The 16,555-nt window shown below is 35.7% G+C and overlaps 1 protein-coding gene across 2 annotated transcripts in view; it reads left to right on the top strand.

Annotated features, from left to right (window-relative positions):
* The window catches only part of msraa (methionine sulfoxide reductase Aa), an 86,315-nt gene that overhangs the window by 41,047 nt on the left and 28,713 nt on the right, over window positions 1-16,555 (top strand). For both annotated transcript variants that reach the window (XM_016294645.1, XM_016294646.1), the window contains exons 2-5: window positions 3,046-3,114; window positions 5,296-5,415; window positions 12,866-12,970; window positions 15,310-15,416. In XM_016294645.1, coding sequence (XP_016150131.1) covers window positions 3,046-3,114; window positions 5,296-5,415; window positions 12,866-12,970; window positions 15,310-15,416 — 401 coding nt within the window. The remainder of the gene's footprint in view (window positions 1-3,045; window positions 3,115-5,295; window positions 5,416-12,865; window positions 12,971-15,309; window positions 15,417-16,555) is intronic.

Below are 16,555 nucleotides of genomic sequence, written 5' to 3'. Positions count from 1 at the left end.
GTTCTTCAGGTGTTTTTTAGCAAACTCCTTGCAGGCTTTCATGTGTCTTGCACTGAGGAGAGGCTTCCGTCGGGCCACTCTGCCCTAAAGCCCCGCCTGGTGGAGGGCTGCAGTGGTGGTTGACTTTCTACAACTTTCTCCCATCTCCCGACTGCATCTCTGGAGCTCAGCCACAGTGATCTTTGGGTTCTTCTTTACCTCTCTTCCAAGGCTCTTCTCCCCCGATAGCTCAGTTTGGCCGGACGGCCAGCTCTAGGAAGGGTTCTGGTCGTCCTAAACGTCTTCCATTTAAGGGTTATGGAGGCCACTGTGCTCTTAGGAAGCTTAAGTGCAGCAGAATTTTTTTTGTAACCTTGGCCAGATCTGTGCCTTGCCACAATTCTGTTTCCTGAGCTCTTCAGGCAGTTCCTTTGACCTCATGATTCTCATTTGCTCTGACATGCACTGTGAGCTGTAAGGTCTTATATAGACAGGTGTGTGGCTTTCCTAATCAAGTCCAATCAGTATAATCAAACACAGCTGGACTCAAATGAAGGTTTAGAACCATCTCAAGGATGATCAGAAGAAATGGACAGCACCTGAGTTAAATATATGAGCGTCACAGCAAAGGGTCTGAATACTTAGGACCATGTGATATTTCAGTTTTTCTTTTTTAATCTGCAAAGATGTCAACAATTCTGTGTTTTTCTGTCAATATGGGGTGCTGTGTGTACATTGAGGAAAAAAATTAACTTATATGATTTTAGCAAATGGGTGCAATATAACAGAGTGAAAAATTGAAGGGGGTCTGAATACTTTCCGTACCCACTGTATATATAATATATGATAATATATATATATAGAATTAGTCTTAAAAAAGAATACATTCTTAATTTTTGTATTTATTTTTTATTCTAGATTCTTAATCAATTCTTATTATTACAGTATGTAGTATATCTAGTATAGTACGGTATGTAGTACATAATTATATAGTATATAATTCTTCTCTTACACCTGCATTTGTTGCTGCTGTAAAGCAATCTGCCCTTTTCATGGAATTTCCTACCTGCTTACCAAACTTACAACAACAGACATTTTGAGGAAAGCCTGAGAAAGAAACAGAAACCATTCGCCTTATTAGAAGTCAGTATACAGGTAAAAACGTACATATAATAACTTTAATCTAAAAAAAATCATACTAATTTTCAATGAATTAGTTGACCCGGTTCACAACACCGATTTATATGATTTGTTTATGAATTGGGCTGATTCGGTTCTTGAGTTTGTTAGTTGATGCATATAGTGTATGAATCATATGGACCCACTAATCTATAATATAATATTGACTGATATACAGTATATTATAGATCTGCGTAGGACCACTTTTATGATTCTTTTATGGTCACAGTTTCACTGTCCTCACTCACTGTCATTGTATTGAAAAGAAAAAACCTTTTCTGTTGCACAAATTAAGTTATACAGGTTTGAAATTGCATGAGGGTGAGAAAATGATGATAGTTTTTGTTTGGGCAAAATATCCCTTTAAAAACATTCAAATTCTTTTAGAATTATCACACACACAGTATTTAGTTTTTTATGTTGATTGATGTTGACTTAAGAGTCTACATGGAATTTTTGCTCAGTGTACTGAACGGTGTAGAGTGTTGAGGGGTTGAAACAGATCAGCACCGACAGTCTGAATGTTAAAGTGATTTAATGAAGTCTGTTCTAATGCTTCTCTTCAGTCCACTTACACAGATTAGATTAGAGCTGTGGCCTCCACAGAAAGCCTCTCTTTCACTGCATTGTTCAAGTGCCATTTTAATTCTAAAATGGAAAGGTTTACTGTGCCAAAAGAAGATTTTCATTCTGTTTCACCTAGGATTTGTATTTTAATTATTATTAATCACAGCCACGTTTCAGGAAGCCTCTTGTGAAACACCACTGACTTTGGATGCAAACACATTTTATAGATATATTACACTAAAAGGAGGATATGACTATGAAATGAAAGAAAATAGAGTCAGCATTGGACTGAACATTCATTCATTCATTCATTCCTTTTTATTTATTTATGTATTCATTTAACAAAAAAAGGTCAATGGATGGAACATTTATTTTCTTTTTTGTTTATTCATTTTAAGAAATGTATGTATGTATAATGTATGTATGTGTTTATTTATTTATTTAATTAACAGAAAAAGTAGTCAATAATGGGCTGAACATTTATGGGTTGTTTTTTAATTCACAGAAACAAAGTCAGTTATGGACTAAATATTATTTAACAGGAAAAAAGAGCCAATAATGTTTTATTTAATGCTGAGTATTTATTTATTTATTTAACAGGAAAATATTTAATAATTGGTTAAATATTTATTTAACATTTATTTTGAGAATGCGAAATTCTATGGAGCATAATTAACTTAGCATTTGAAGCTTTTCCCATAATTCAAACTCAAAGTGGTTTAACCACCCATTTGCAAAGAGAGTGTGACCATGAGTGATGCAGTGAACTGCTGCATGGCATGTAGGTCTGCCATCCGTCTGGCTGTATTGGCATGCCCTGCTGCCATGGCAACATACTCATACAGTACGTGCATGTCGAAGCTCCGGCATGACTGTGCCCAGATGTTGAACTCGGTGACCTCCATTTATTCTAATCCACGCAACGATTTTCCATGCCTCAGCCCATCTGTATCCCTGTCACATGTTAAAACATCGCATTGACATACATTAATCCGACCAGGTGTCGTTCTCCTCCCCTTTGAAAAATCCACAACGCGCTGGAATAAAAGACAATCATTCGACCTTCCTTGATCAAATGACTTGTTTGACCTTCCCTATGTCCTTTTCCTGTCTTCCTGGTGCTCTTAAAGTGAAAGATAAAGGAATCAACCCAAAACTTAATGGTTGAACATAATGAGCTGCGTAGGAATAGAGCCACTGTCCTCCTGGGAGTTTCTTCCCTACAGTGAGTTGGGTTGAGAAGAGCACATAATGAAATCCTGTTGACATTGTGTTGATTTATAAGGGCATTCTCTCCATTGTTTCCCCTGTGTCCTGCAGCTAAGCACGACGTGAATGGTAACAGGACAGTGCCACCGTTCCCAGAGGGATTGCAGATGGTCTTATTCGGTAAGTGATCCGAGCCGAGAGATGTGTGTGTGTGTGTGTGTGTGTCATCGGCGTGGGGGTAGATCCAGCTAAGACGACTGGCAGTGGAAGGTAATTAGTCCCCCCTCATGCACCCCTTCATCCCCTCGAAGAAGTGCAAAACCAAAGCTGCAAAAGGACGAGGAAAATAAAGGGGGAGGGGTATGCGATTAATTGCAGACTGCTGATTAGGATCTCTTTAATAAATGCATTTGTTCAGCTTCCTTTTTTTTCATTATTTAAGCCTCAAACTGTGTAATTCATCATGGCAGACAGGAATTAAATGGCTGTTTTATCACAGGGCCTTGTATACAAATAAAATAATATTCAACGTATGTATGCGGCTTTGCAAATCACAGCCCCCCCGCTGAGAGCAATGAAAGGTAACTCTTACCTTTGATTCCATGAAAATGTTCCTTTTCTTCCCTCTAGACAGTACGCACAGCGCTCACCCTCATTTACTAAACATTGACGTCCCCCCTGAGAAAGCGTCATCTTATAGTCTTGGCGTTCGGGCGTCCCAATGGGCCGCCGTAATTGAGCTCCAGATTCTAGATTCTCCATCATGCGCCTTATGCTCACTTTTCCACAGCAGCTTGTAAATCAGAAAAATCTGGTCAAGCCGACAGTCATGTACGTGTTTTTTTTTTAAACAATTGAATTACTTTTCACCCATGGGACGTTGTGGTAGATAACGATATACTAGTTACCCTCTAATTTATTTTTACTGTTATAGAGGGGAAAGTATTATTTGGTAATAAATGCTTACAGCGGGTGTTAGTTTTATAGTGGTTGATATGTTTTTATTGGCCTTGAGTAAATGCGTGATGGTGGAGTCTTTCGTTTTATGGGATTGTAAATTCATAGCTAAAATACGGAGCTTTGAATTTTAGGGGTTGATTTAACACCAGTGGGAAGGTGCTAGAGGACACTCGGTCCCAGCAGAACTCACAAAAACACACAGCAAAGAGAATTCTGTGAGGAAAAGTCAGATAAACATTTAAACACTAGCATTCAAAAGTTTGGGGTTGGCAAGATTTTTAATGCTTTTTCTTATGCTCACCAAGGCTACATTTATTTGATTAGAAATACAGTAAAAACAGTAATATTGTGAAATATTATTATAATTTAATATATAAGTTTTCTATTTTAATGCTATAAAATGTAATTTATTTCTGTGATGCAAAGCCGAATTTTCAGCAGCCATTACTCTTCAGTGTTGCATGATCCTTCTGAAAACATTCTAATATGCTGATTTGGTGTTTAAATTAACTGCATCCTTGATGCGTTAAATGTAATAATTAATTTAAAAATAAATCATCATACTAATCCATACTTTTACATGGTAATGTACACTGCAGAATCTTAGAGACTGTAATTGTAAGAGAATAGTTCACTCCAAAATAAAAATTCTGTCATTATTTAGTCACCCTCATGTCATTTCAATCCTGTATGATGTTATTATTTGCCTGTTATTTTTTCCATGTTTAGAATGTTTCTATTTTTTGTGAAGCTCCAAAGCATAAAAAATAACAAAAAGCAGCCTAAACTGCCTAAACTATGACTCATGCACTAAATTCCAAGGCTTCTAAAGCAATATAATAGCTTTTTTTTTTTGAGGAACGGGAAGTCATGTGGACCACTTCTGTGTTCCTTTTGTCCTTTTTGAGCTTGAAAGCTCCATGGTCACACTGAACTACTGTGCTATGACAAAAACCGCAAAACAATTCTTGGAAAACAACAACAACAACAAAACAGCATATATACAGAAAGATACGTGGATAAGTATAAGTATTGGCAGAAAATTGCTTTTATTTTAATGTATCCCAAAGGAGACATCTTATCTAGTTACTGTCTGATTAACGGCAATTTAATAAATTGCTGTTTTGTGTTTTAACGGTAGAGCATATAGTGCTAGCTACTCCAAAGTCATGGGTTTGATTTTCCATGCAATGCATGAAATGTATGTCCACTTTGCATTCAAAGTACACACTTACATTTCCATCAAATGTGTACATGTACTGTAAATGTTCTCAGAACATCTAATCTTTGTAATTTCTGCCAATACTAGAAATATTATGTTTTTTGGTCTCAATTATAGAGCAGTTATGGTCTATGGCTCTATATACAGTAAATAATATTTATTTTCTATTTTTAACACAGGTATGGGCTGTTTCTGGGGAGCGGAGAGGAAGTTCTGGAGGCAAAATGGGGTCTATTCCACTCAAGTGGGCTACTCTGGCGGTTACACCCCAAACCCCACCTATGAAGAGGTGTGCACAGGTATGTGAGCCACCCTCAACTTTAACAATATTGCAACCGTATGTGTTGTTGTGAAAAAATGAGTAACTGAATACCCCTTCCAAGCTTTCAGTCACTTATTGTCTTTTCTTGTTCTTTGTCTGTGGAGCTCCAGCCACATAAAGAATATGCACACAATTTGAGCATCATAAATAATGCACATACTGACAACTGTACTGGTGTTGACCAAGTTGAAATGTAAAATATAAATGTATAGCAGCAAATAATCAAGAGGTGCAGTACAACTACCAGATCTGACACATAATATATTTGGTAGAACAGACACAGAAATGGTGGTTGATGTGGCAGTCCAAAACTATGGTAGCTAGAAGAAAAACTGGGATGCTTGAGATCAAGAACTGAAGAAGGAATTAGAAAGAAGGAGGGAAGTTAAAGCCAGGGTAAATCCATTGGTGATAGGAGGCTCTTGGGACATTGACACTTAAGCTGGAAGAAAGGGAGATTTAAAAGGAAAAGCAGCAGAGATCTCTATCCAGAAGAGAGTAATTACAAGCATCGTAAGAAGATACTGAGCTGAATTCTCATGCTTTGAAACCATTGGCAGAGAGAACTCTGTCTGTCAGTCTGTCTGTCTGTCTATCTATCTATCTATCTATCTATCTATCTATCTAATAAGAAATGCCTTAATTGGAGAGCAGAAATCTGAATTCTGTAGAGAATTCATACAGTAATTACAGTCTTGTTCTTTTTGTAACATCTGCAGGCATCCAGATGGAATTCATATATGCTTATATCTAAAATGATAACACATCTTGCTCATATAGCACTAATCTGGTAACTGGCTAATATACCAATGCAAAATAACACATGCTCATACGGTTTGCCCATCCAAAAATCACCATGAAGCTTCTACCCAAATGAAATAATCAAGATGGGAGTTTTTGACATGGGTGGATTTGCCTTAGCTATGCCAGATGTTGACCTATTATTATTATTATTATTATTATTATTAGATCTGAGCCTCTCCTTCCTTATCATGGATTTAGGATTTAGAATATTAGGATTTTCCTTTAAAGGGGTCATATGATGCGATTTCAATTTTTCCTTTCTCTTTGGAGTGTTACAAGCTCTTGGTGCATAAAGAAGATCTGTAAAGTTGCAAAGACTAGAAGCGGAGTCCAGCCCAGGGTCGTCACATGTGATTGTCGTTAGCCCGCCGGATGCTCCTTCGTCGAATCCACCGCCTCTGCTCACTCTAGCCCTCCGGCCGTTCTTCACTTTATCCCCCGGCCTCTGCTCATTCAAGGCCGCCGTGTGACATTGTGAAAGCGAAACTACTTTGTTTGGCCTTCCAAAAATGGACACGACTAGAAATCAGTGGTTAAGTTGTATTTACAACACTGTTCCAGAACACTTCAACCCAAATATTCAGATGTGTCCAGCACATTTTATGGAGGACTGTTTACTGATCCTGGTAGAGTAGACTACAATGCCGGCTGTTCTGACTCAAAGACTGTAAGTACGTTTTTTATATTTAAAGAGTTTTTATATTTTATATATTTAAAGCAAGTTTTTTTGGGCAGTGTAGAGTAGGGCTTGTTGTTTGTCATTTCTCCGATCACAAATGCAGACATGGTTTTATGTTTATGCCACGCGATGCAACGCAACACGTAAAAAGACAAAAAGTCATTATAATCCATAATTATGTCCCCACTGGATGCAACGAATGCCTCGTTTATAATGGGTTTTCATGTTTTTGAATCATCGCTCCGGCCTGACAGGGCATCATCACAATATGGTAAGGGGCGTAACATTTCCGTCACACGCTTGAGGTATTCGGCCAATCACAACGCACTGGATAGCTGGCCAATCACAGCACACCTCGCTTTTTCAGACCGATGAGCTTTGTAAAAATCGACGCGTTTCAGAAAGGCGGGGCATAGAGGAGAAACAATAATGTACAGTATGTGGAAAATAATGTTTTTTTAACCTTAAACCGCATAAACACATTTCATTACACCAAATACACAAAATAATATTATTTTTAGCAGCATCATATGACCCCTTTAAAAAATAAGAGAGGAAAACAGAACATGAATGCAGTAATCCAAAATGGTGGCCAGAACATAAACACGGCTATTAAAAAGTATTAAAAATTAATACTTTTATTCAGCAAGGATGCATTAAATTGATCAAAGGTGACAGTAAAAAGACTTCCAAAAAATATATATTTCAAATAAATATTCATCAAAGAATCCTAAAAAAATATGTATGACGGTTTCCACAAAAATATTAAGCAGCAGAACGTCAACATGTTTTCAACATTGATAATAATAAATGTTTCTTGAGCAGAAAATCAGCATATTAGAATGATTTCTGAAGGATCATGTGACACTGAAGACTGGAGTAATGGCTGCTGAAAATTCAGCTTTGCATCACAGGAATAAATTACATTGTAAAATATATTTAAATAGAAAAGAGTTATTTTAAATAGTAATAATATTTCACAATATTACTGTTTTTACTGTATTCAAACAGTAAAGTATAAATTATGTAAATGAACACAATACATTTTTTTGTTACTTTGCAATTATTCTCTAAAAAAATGCAGAAATTATTGTCTTTGAAAACAAAATTGAGTAAAATAATTCTACATTCTGTCTCCTGGTGTGTTTAGTCTATCAAAAGGAGAAGTTTTTCTCAGTTCAAACTTACTCTTGAGTTTTCCTCAGCCTAGAAGAACATGACAGGCCTGGGCTTTGATCTCCCAAGGTTTCCCTGTATGCTGCTTTAGCGCAAGTTCAGTCACAATGATTTCCCATCAAATGAATTTGCTTTAATGGCCTCTCACAGAGTATGCTTAGCCATTCCTTACGCCAAAGTTTGGACGACTTAAACACAAACATGCTTCTCACTGCATGGTATTTATATTTAAATTCCCTCTTTTTCTTAGAAACCGTACGTTTTCAGAATCAAAGCTGTTGTATAGACGGGTGTGATGATTCAGCAGGTGGTCCTTCGCTACAAGCAGAACTGGTACATACTGCGCGGGGTGCTGAAAACTCAGAGGGAGCTGTCCATTGGTTGGTGCTGAAATGAATGCTGGTGCTGAAATGGCTGGCAACACTCTGTGCTTCATACAGGGTTTGAATGCTGACATCCTTTTGAAACAAGTAACAGGATTTTAGAAGAAATGGGAAGATAAGACTGGTGTGCTCCTAGATATGATCTGTTATTGTGTGCTAATGAATATCTTCCTTTTTTCAGTAAGGTCTGATTTAAGACCTACTGAGCTGCATTGCGTCCTACATAGGCAGCTACCTTCTAAGGCAGCATCTTTACTGAAATAAAACCTCATAAGTGACACACTAAATAGGCAGAAATTCTGAGCATCATACAAATAGGGCTTAGAACAGGAGTCTAAGAAGCTTTTTTCATTTATTAATTTGAAACGTTTTATCTATAATTTTTATTGTTGAATGAATTATATTTATGTCTCCAGTCTTTTTACTTTATTCGTCATCTTTAGTGTTTTGACAGTGCATTACGGGATTATTTTTATAATTATTTTTGCAGTGCTTTTGGGGTGTGCCTGTGATGTCTTAAAATGTAGGCAGCCAACTAGGTTTGGGAACGGAGCGATAGAATCACACGCAGGATTTTACTCATGTATGTGAGGGGGAGGGGAAGCGCTATGATCCTTACATGCTCTCCCGCTTTGTCTATGCACTCATTCGCTCTCTCTCTCTTTCTGTGTTAATCTCAGTCCTGTCTGCACAAGAGCTTGTGTCAACAGGGGATTAAAGGGTACAGACATGTCCGCCAAGCAGAAACATGCACTAAAGATAAAGCCACCAATGCAAATAATCATAGAAAATAGCATCTTATGGGTCATTCTACAAAATGTGTGGTATTTGTGTCCAAGTTTATTGGTAAAGTGCTTTTCACAATACATATCGTTTCAAAGCAGCTATACAGAAAATGCTTGTTTTGATTAGGAAGTACTTTATCTTTTAAAAAAAACTAAAACACAACAACTTTAACTATGAATAGTTGATTCAATATTTACTGTGTTAATATATCTGGTTATTTATTTTGATATTTTCTTCTCAACTTCACCTTGCTGCATTAGCTAGTGAGCACATTTTTATTGGAAAAATCTATTATTTTTATTAATCTTTATCTCTGTATATATATGCATTATATATAGGTCTGTGCACTATCAGCTGTGATTTTTTTGTGTGTGTTTTTGAGGGGAGGATGCTTTTATTGTATTTCAAAAATACAGTAAATACAGCTGAAATACAGTAAAAACAATAAATAACCATTCTCTATTTTACTACATTTTAAAATGTATTTTATTCCTGTGATGGCAAAGCTGAATTTTCAGCAACAATTACTTCAGTTTTCAGTGTCACATGATCTTTTAGAAACCATTATAATATGCTTATTAATATTAGTATTTTTTCAGGATTCTTTGATGAATATAAAGTTAAAAATAACAGCATTTATTTAAAATACATATATTTTAAAATAAATAAAAATGCATAAAAAAATCTTACTGACCCCTTTTGAACAGTGATGTGTCTGTGTGTATATATATAGTACCTATTTTATTTTTCTAAAAGACCCATTTGAAGGCATAATTATATCCTAATACATATCCTAATATATTAATTTAGCTTGGGTTAGCACAGTGCACAAAATGTAAAATCTTACAAAAATACTTGAAAATTCACCTTGTAAACTAGAAAATGCATCCATTTCATAGAAGGCACCTTAAAACTGAAGCAGCCTATGGTATGTTTTTCACACATTTCGTGATGCAGAATTAGAGCTGCACAAAGAGAGAACATGAGAAGATGGTGTGCTTGTGCCTTTGCAGTGTCTCACATAACCATTATCTCTGAATTTCAGTGGATTGTAGTTCTCACTGCTTCCACTTGTATTGATGGTCTGTAAAAGGCACTTCCCTTGACACCTACTTGCATCACATCTGTACCTTCGCTTAGATAGTACGCCGGTCTCAAGCTGCAGCAAATATGGCCGCCTGCGGTCGACCTTCAGCTCGTCTAGAACGGCATAGCCTGGCGAGGGGGTGGGTGAGGGGATTACACCAAACAAATGGGGGGTTGAGAAAGAGGATTTGGGAGATGGGAAGAAAAGAGGCGAGATGCTTCAAAGAGGAAATGAAGAAGGGAAGAAATCCGAGCAGAGGGAGAGGAAGAGAAATCGAGAGGGAGGGAGGATTGGATGAATGTAAAGAGAGGAGTGGGAAGTGTAGGAACAGGTTCAGTGGGTTCATTACTCTTCCATAAGCCAACATGCATAACGCAATTCGAGGATAATGCTGTGGGCTCTTATGCCTCCATTAGAACGCCATTGTCTTATCTTTGCATGTACGAACATTTGCATAAAATACTGACAAAAGGTTACAATGAGTGCAGAAAATGTACATTTTTGCTTTCTTTGGATGGGCACAAAATATCCAATATCCAAGTGCCAAATCCAAGTACTGTAAAAATTTTGGTGAGTACATTAAAAAAAATTGGTCATTTTAAACAGAATTGCATGGTTTAAATCTTATTGTAACAATGAGCATTTGACTTTGTCCTATGTAATTCAAAGACATACATGCTAAAGTATTTTCCATTTTCATTTTAGTTAAAATGTTAGTAAATTTGTTGTGTTTCTGTCAATTTATTCGTTTTTTTTTCTTCACATTTTTATTTCAGTTTTAATTTGTTATTTTAGTATATTAAGTTAAACTATAGGGATAAATAAATAGGAAGACTTATTTAATTTCAGTAAATGTTTATTTTATTTTAAGTAATGAAAATGTTTTGTATGGTTTTAGTTTTGTTAGTTTTAGTAACTAATAACACTGCCATCTACAATGTTGATTAAAAGCTAAATCTTTTATAAGAGACTGACTTATTTAGCATATGATGCTGTGAACATTTTTGTTTCAAATAATAAAAAAACAGCTAAATAATCATATTGTGATATAGGGGAAAAAATATAATAATAAAAAAAAAATAAAATTCAATTTGATTTAATTTGTTTATTTTAACTTAAATTTTATTTTATATATTTTTGTTTATATATTTGTTTTATTTTATTTAGTTATTTGGACTAAAGTTAGGTTATATTTGGTTTTATATTGTGTGTGTAAGCTAATCCATGGCATTATTTTTCTTTAGGCGCTCTGTTTACCTCCTATATATATATATATATATAAAACATTTTCTTATTATTATAAATGTTGAAAACACTTAATATTTTAATGCATGAAACATTTTTTTCAGGATTCTTTGATGAATAGAAAGTTGAAAAGAACTGCATTTGTTTGAAATATAATTTTTGGTAACAATGAAAGATATTACTGTTGCTTTTGATCAATTTAATGTGTTCTTTCTGAAAAAAAATCAGTCTCTTTTATATTATTGATATCATTTTTTATTTACTGATCCATTGCAAACCACAAACAAGGTGATAAATGTTCTAAAATAGCAGTGCACAGTCAATATAATTTTTTTAAGTGCAAACACAACATTCAGAATCAGTCTTCAAGACCGTGCCATGCAAATTGCAATTCGCATTTTTGTGCCATTTCCTTTCTAGCATAATTTTTAGATAAAAATATTTTTTTGCAGACAGTGAGTGGAAATAAACAACACTATCAGCTGGTGCAGTGAATACCTCCATTGTGTTTTTAACTTCTTCAACAGGCTTTATTGCAATTGAAAGTAATTGTCTTAATACTTTGATAAAACTTCAATGGCTTCTGTAGGACAAGACACCCCCCCCCCCCCCCCAAAAAAAACCCCACAAACAAAAAAACTTGCAGTTTTGCTAACGTCATTGTTTTAATGACGTTAGAAAAGAAAAGGCGTCAGCAATTCTCACTTTAATCTCTGTCTGACCCACTTCATGTCTTCCTTTTCGATTGCTACTAATGCCTGTGCTGTTGTTTGAATCCAGCCTTAAGAGAGCATAATCATCAGGCTGAGTACGTAATGCATTGTGCTTGTGTTTGTTTGATGTTCCTCTGTGCTTCTCCTCTATGCTTGCTAACCCGCAATGAGTAATTTCAAAGTAATTTCTTGTTTTTATGAGTCCGTCTAAGAGTAGGAGAGCTTCCTCTAGAAGTTTTTCCGTGGTTTCTTTCCTCAGGCTGCAATTCTTTTTAGCTTATAGAAAAGCACCCAGCTGATGCCATGACACACAGGTAGATCGACTGCTCTTGTACTTTTTTGAAAGGGTCAAAAGACACATAAAGGTAATCAATATGGAGGACTGACCCTATCGCTGGAGACGTGGCCAGTCAAGCCAAAATCAGTGCCCCTTGATGACCTGACTGGATTGGGATGGCAGGCCACCTCTGTTTAACCTGAGGGTGTGTGCGTGCACCGTGACTCTTTTGGCGATGATGTTTACACGGTCACCTCTGCTCCTCTTGCTCACACAGGTAAAACAGGACACACAGAGGTGGTTTGCGTGGTCTATGTGCCTGAGAAGATCCACTTTGCACAGTTGCTGAAGGTATTTTGGGAAAGCCACGATCCTACACAAGGTAACATTTTTTGCCATCGCACTCTCAGAATCTTAAAGGGATAGTCTGCTTTTCAAAAATGAAAATTCTGTCATCATTTACTCACTCTCTTGTCTTTCCAAACCTGAAAGAGAGCATAATCATCAGGCGGAGTACTGTAGGTAATGTATCGTGCTTGTGTTTGTTTATGCTCCTCTATGCTTCTCCTCCATGCTTGCTAACCCGCAGTGAGTCATTTCAAAGTAATTTCTTGTTGTTATGAGTCTGTCTAAGAGAAGGAGAGCTTCCTCTAGAAGTTTTTTCATGGTTTCCTTCTTCAGGTTGCAATTCTTTTTAGCTTATAGAAAAGCACCCAGCTGATGCTATGACAAAAGTATGATACTTTTATGAAAGGGTCAAAAGACACATAATTGTAATCAATATAGAGGACTGACCCTATCAGTCAAGCCAAAATCAGTGTCCCTTGATGACCTCACTGGATTGGGACCGCGGGCCACCTCTTTTTAACCTGAGGGTGTGTGTGCGCACTGTGACTTTTTTGGCGATGATGTTTATACAGTCACCTCTGCTCCTCTTGCTCACACAGGTAAAACAGGACACACAGAGGTGGTTTGCGTGGTCTATGTGCCTGAGAAGATCCACTTTGCACAGTTGCTGAAGGTATTTTGGGAAAGCCACGATCCTACACAAGGTAACATTTTTTGCCATCGCACTCTCAGAATCTTAAAGGGATAGTCTGCTTTTCAAAAATGAAAATTCTGTCATCATTTACTCACTCTCTTGTCTTTCCAAACCTGTATGACTTTCTTTCTTCTGTGGAACTCAAAGAAGTTTTTTTTCTACGCAGTGAACATGAATGAGGAAATGTCAAGCTCTGAAAAGCACCATAAAAGTAGGCCATATGACTTTGTGTGGTATATTTCAAGTCTTATAATGAGGAACATACCAAAATATAATTTATTCAAATATCCCATCATTTATGTATTTTATACATAAAAGTGTAAATTGACAAAATGCATTTTAATAAAAGATTTAGTTTAAACCTTCAAATGTCAGAATAGATTATAAAATGTCCTTCAAGGGTAAAAAAAAACTCTATAGAAATGTATATAAATACATTCCAATCCTAAAAGACATTTCTGGAAAAATGCTTTTTTTATTTAGAAAAAATAAACACATTTGTATATAATGGCCAAAAATATGAGGGAATATAAATTTAACTATTAACTTATTGAAATAATATTTATTTATGTAAATGTATTTAAAAACCTATATTAGTGCTACAATTATTTTTTACCATTTTAATGTATTTTGATCTATTTAAAAAAAATATTTCTGAAAATAATTTTATTTTGCTATATAGGATGCCACGCGAATATGTTGCATTGGAAGATTTTAAATGTATACATTTTAGTCTGTTCCTTAAATTTTAAAAATTTTAAGGCATCTGAACTTTTTTGATACTTTATTATTTGGTCATTTTGGAGCTGTCTTTCAAGTTTCACAGAAGAAAGGTTTTGAGTAAATGACAAAAATGTCCTTTTTGGGTAAACTCTCCCTTTAAGATCATATTTATTCATTATTAGTTGAAAGCCAATACAGTACACAGTAAGTTTTGTTTACCACAGTGTTCATTAAAGAAAGGCCAAGCACAAAAAGCCAATAAAAAAAGCAGCTCTTTAACTTAATACAGTCTTAAGTTCCAGTAGTTTGAGAGCTACGAGAGGTCCGTCATGAATTCACAAAGAGGAGAGGCAACAGTTTGAGTGGCTGCAATCATGACCAGAGGACTCAGATCAGAGTTTAAAGTGTCTCGACCATCCAATCACATTCAGACTGATGGAGACAGCCTGTATAATGCCCTGATTGTGTCTGTGGTGATGACTAACACTCTGCTAACAGAAAAGTTTTACAGCTCAGAAGTGTTTAAAATAATGTACATTCGCATGAGGTAAAGACTCCAGTCCTATCCAGCTTCTTCAGCATAGTTAACGCCCTCTTCCCATCCAACAAAAACATCCATGCAGAATCTATGAAGTCATATCTGGATCAAGAACAGATAAAACAGAGCTTTAATTAAAACCGCACTCTTCCCAAGATTTCATATCTGGTTGATTGGGAGTTTGTTTCCCAAGAGACTTAAGTACTAATAGATGCTAATTTTGGACCCACAGAAGACGCACTCAGTGGCTGAACTGCACGATTTCATCAGAGTTACACGACTTACTTTACTTCTCAGATGTCTATATAGAGTTTAACATTGAATATCAAGGAGTAATTTACCCATTTACATTTGTGTTGTAATCAGATCCCCAAACACCCTGTTTTTAACATTGACATATCTGCATTTTCTTTGATAGGAATGCGACAAGGCAACGATGTTGGGACGACCTATCGCTCAACCATCTACGCTTACACACAGGAACAGCTCGACCAGGCATTGCACTCCAAGGATGAATATCAGAAGGTATCCCTCAACCGCCCTTTCATATCTCTCCCCTCCATATACAAACAACCCTCAGGTGATCAGTTTGTGGATCAGTGGTTCAAAACTAGTTTGGCTTCAGGATCCAGATATTACATTAGACATCAAGTGCCAAAAGCAAAAATGTCCTTGAAAATATTATTGGCTGTCTTGAAAATATTATTGACATAGCTTTTTGGATCTCAGCACTCTTCAATTGTATATACTAATACTAATAATACTACTACTACTAATTTATATATATATTTGATAAAAGTACAAATTATACAAAAATACAAAATGTACAAGATTACAAAATGTACTTCAAGGGTAAAAAAAAACAAATTTAGACTTTAAGACTTTATTTTTATTTATTTTTTTAGGAAAAAATAAACATTTGTATATAAGGGCAAAAATACGAGGGAATATAAGTTAAACTATTTAACTATATTTCTGAAAATATTTTTCTTTTGTCATATAGGATGCTGCATCAAAATGTTGTATTGGAAGATTTTATATGAATACATTTTAGTCTGTTCCTCAAATTTATGCAGTTTTATGGCATCAGAACGTTTTTGATACTTTCTTATTTAGTCATTGGACATCAAGCACCAAAAGCAAAAATGTCCTTGAAAATATAATTGGTTGTCTTGAAAGTATTATTGACATTATAGTTTTTTGGATCTCAGCACTCTTCATTTGTATATATTAATAATAATTATTATTTATATATTGCATAAAAATGTTAAAAAATTATACAAAAATATAATATGTGAAAAATAAATAAAGTAATACAATTAAAAAAATAAAATATACAAATAAATCTGTCACGAATTCGGTTCATGGACTTCCGTTTATTCACCACCAGATGTCACCCTTTCCATTACATTGACTCTCGCACTACACAAACTGTTGCATAGTGAGTCGAGTCTAGGCACTGTTGATCGTCATGAGTCAAATCGAGTCACAGTTTATTATCCTGAGTCTGGTCAAGTCACAGCTGATATTCATGAGTCTAGTCAGGTCACAGCTGATCATCCGGAGTCCCGTCACGTCACGTCACAGCTGATCATCCGGAGTCATGTCACGTCACAGCTGATCTTCTAGAGTCTCGTCACATCTCAACTGTTCGTCCAGAGTCA

Source organism: Sinocyclocheilus grahami, unplaced genomic scaffold (assembly GCF_001515645.1).
Source record: "Sinocyclocheilus grahami isolate Dianchi unplaced genomic scaffold, SAMN03320097.WGS_v1.1 scaffold321.1, whole genome shotgun sequence".
In the NCBI taxonomy this organism is placed as follows: domain Eukaryota; kingdom Metazoa; phylum Chordata; class Actinopteri; order Cypriniformes; family Cyprinidae; genus Sinocyclocheilus; species Sinocyclocheilus grahami.
This window is presented reverse-complemented; position numbering and strand designations above follow the sequence as displayed.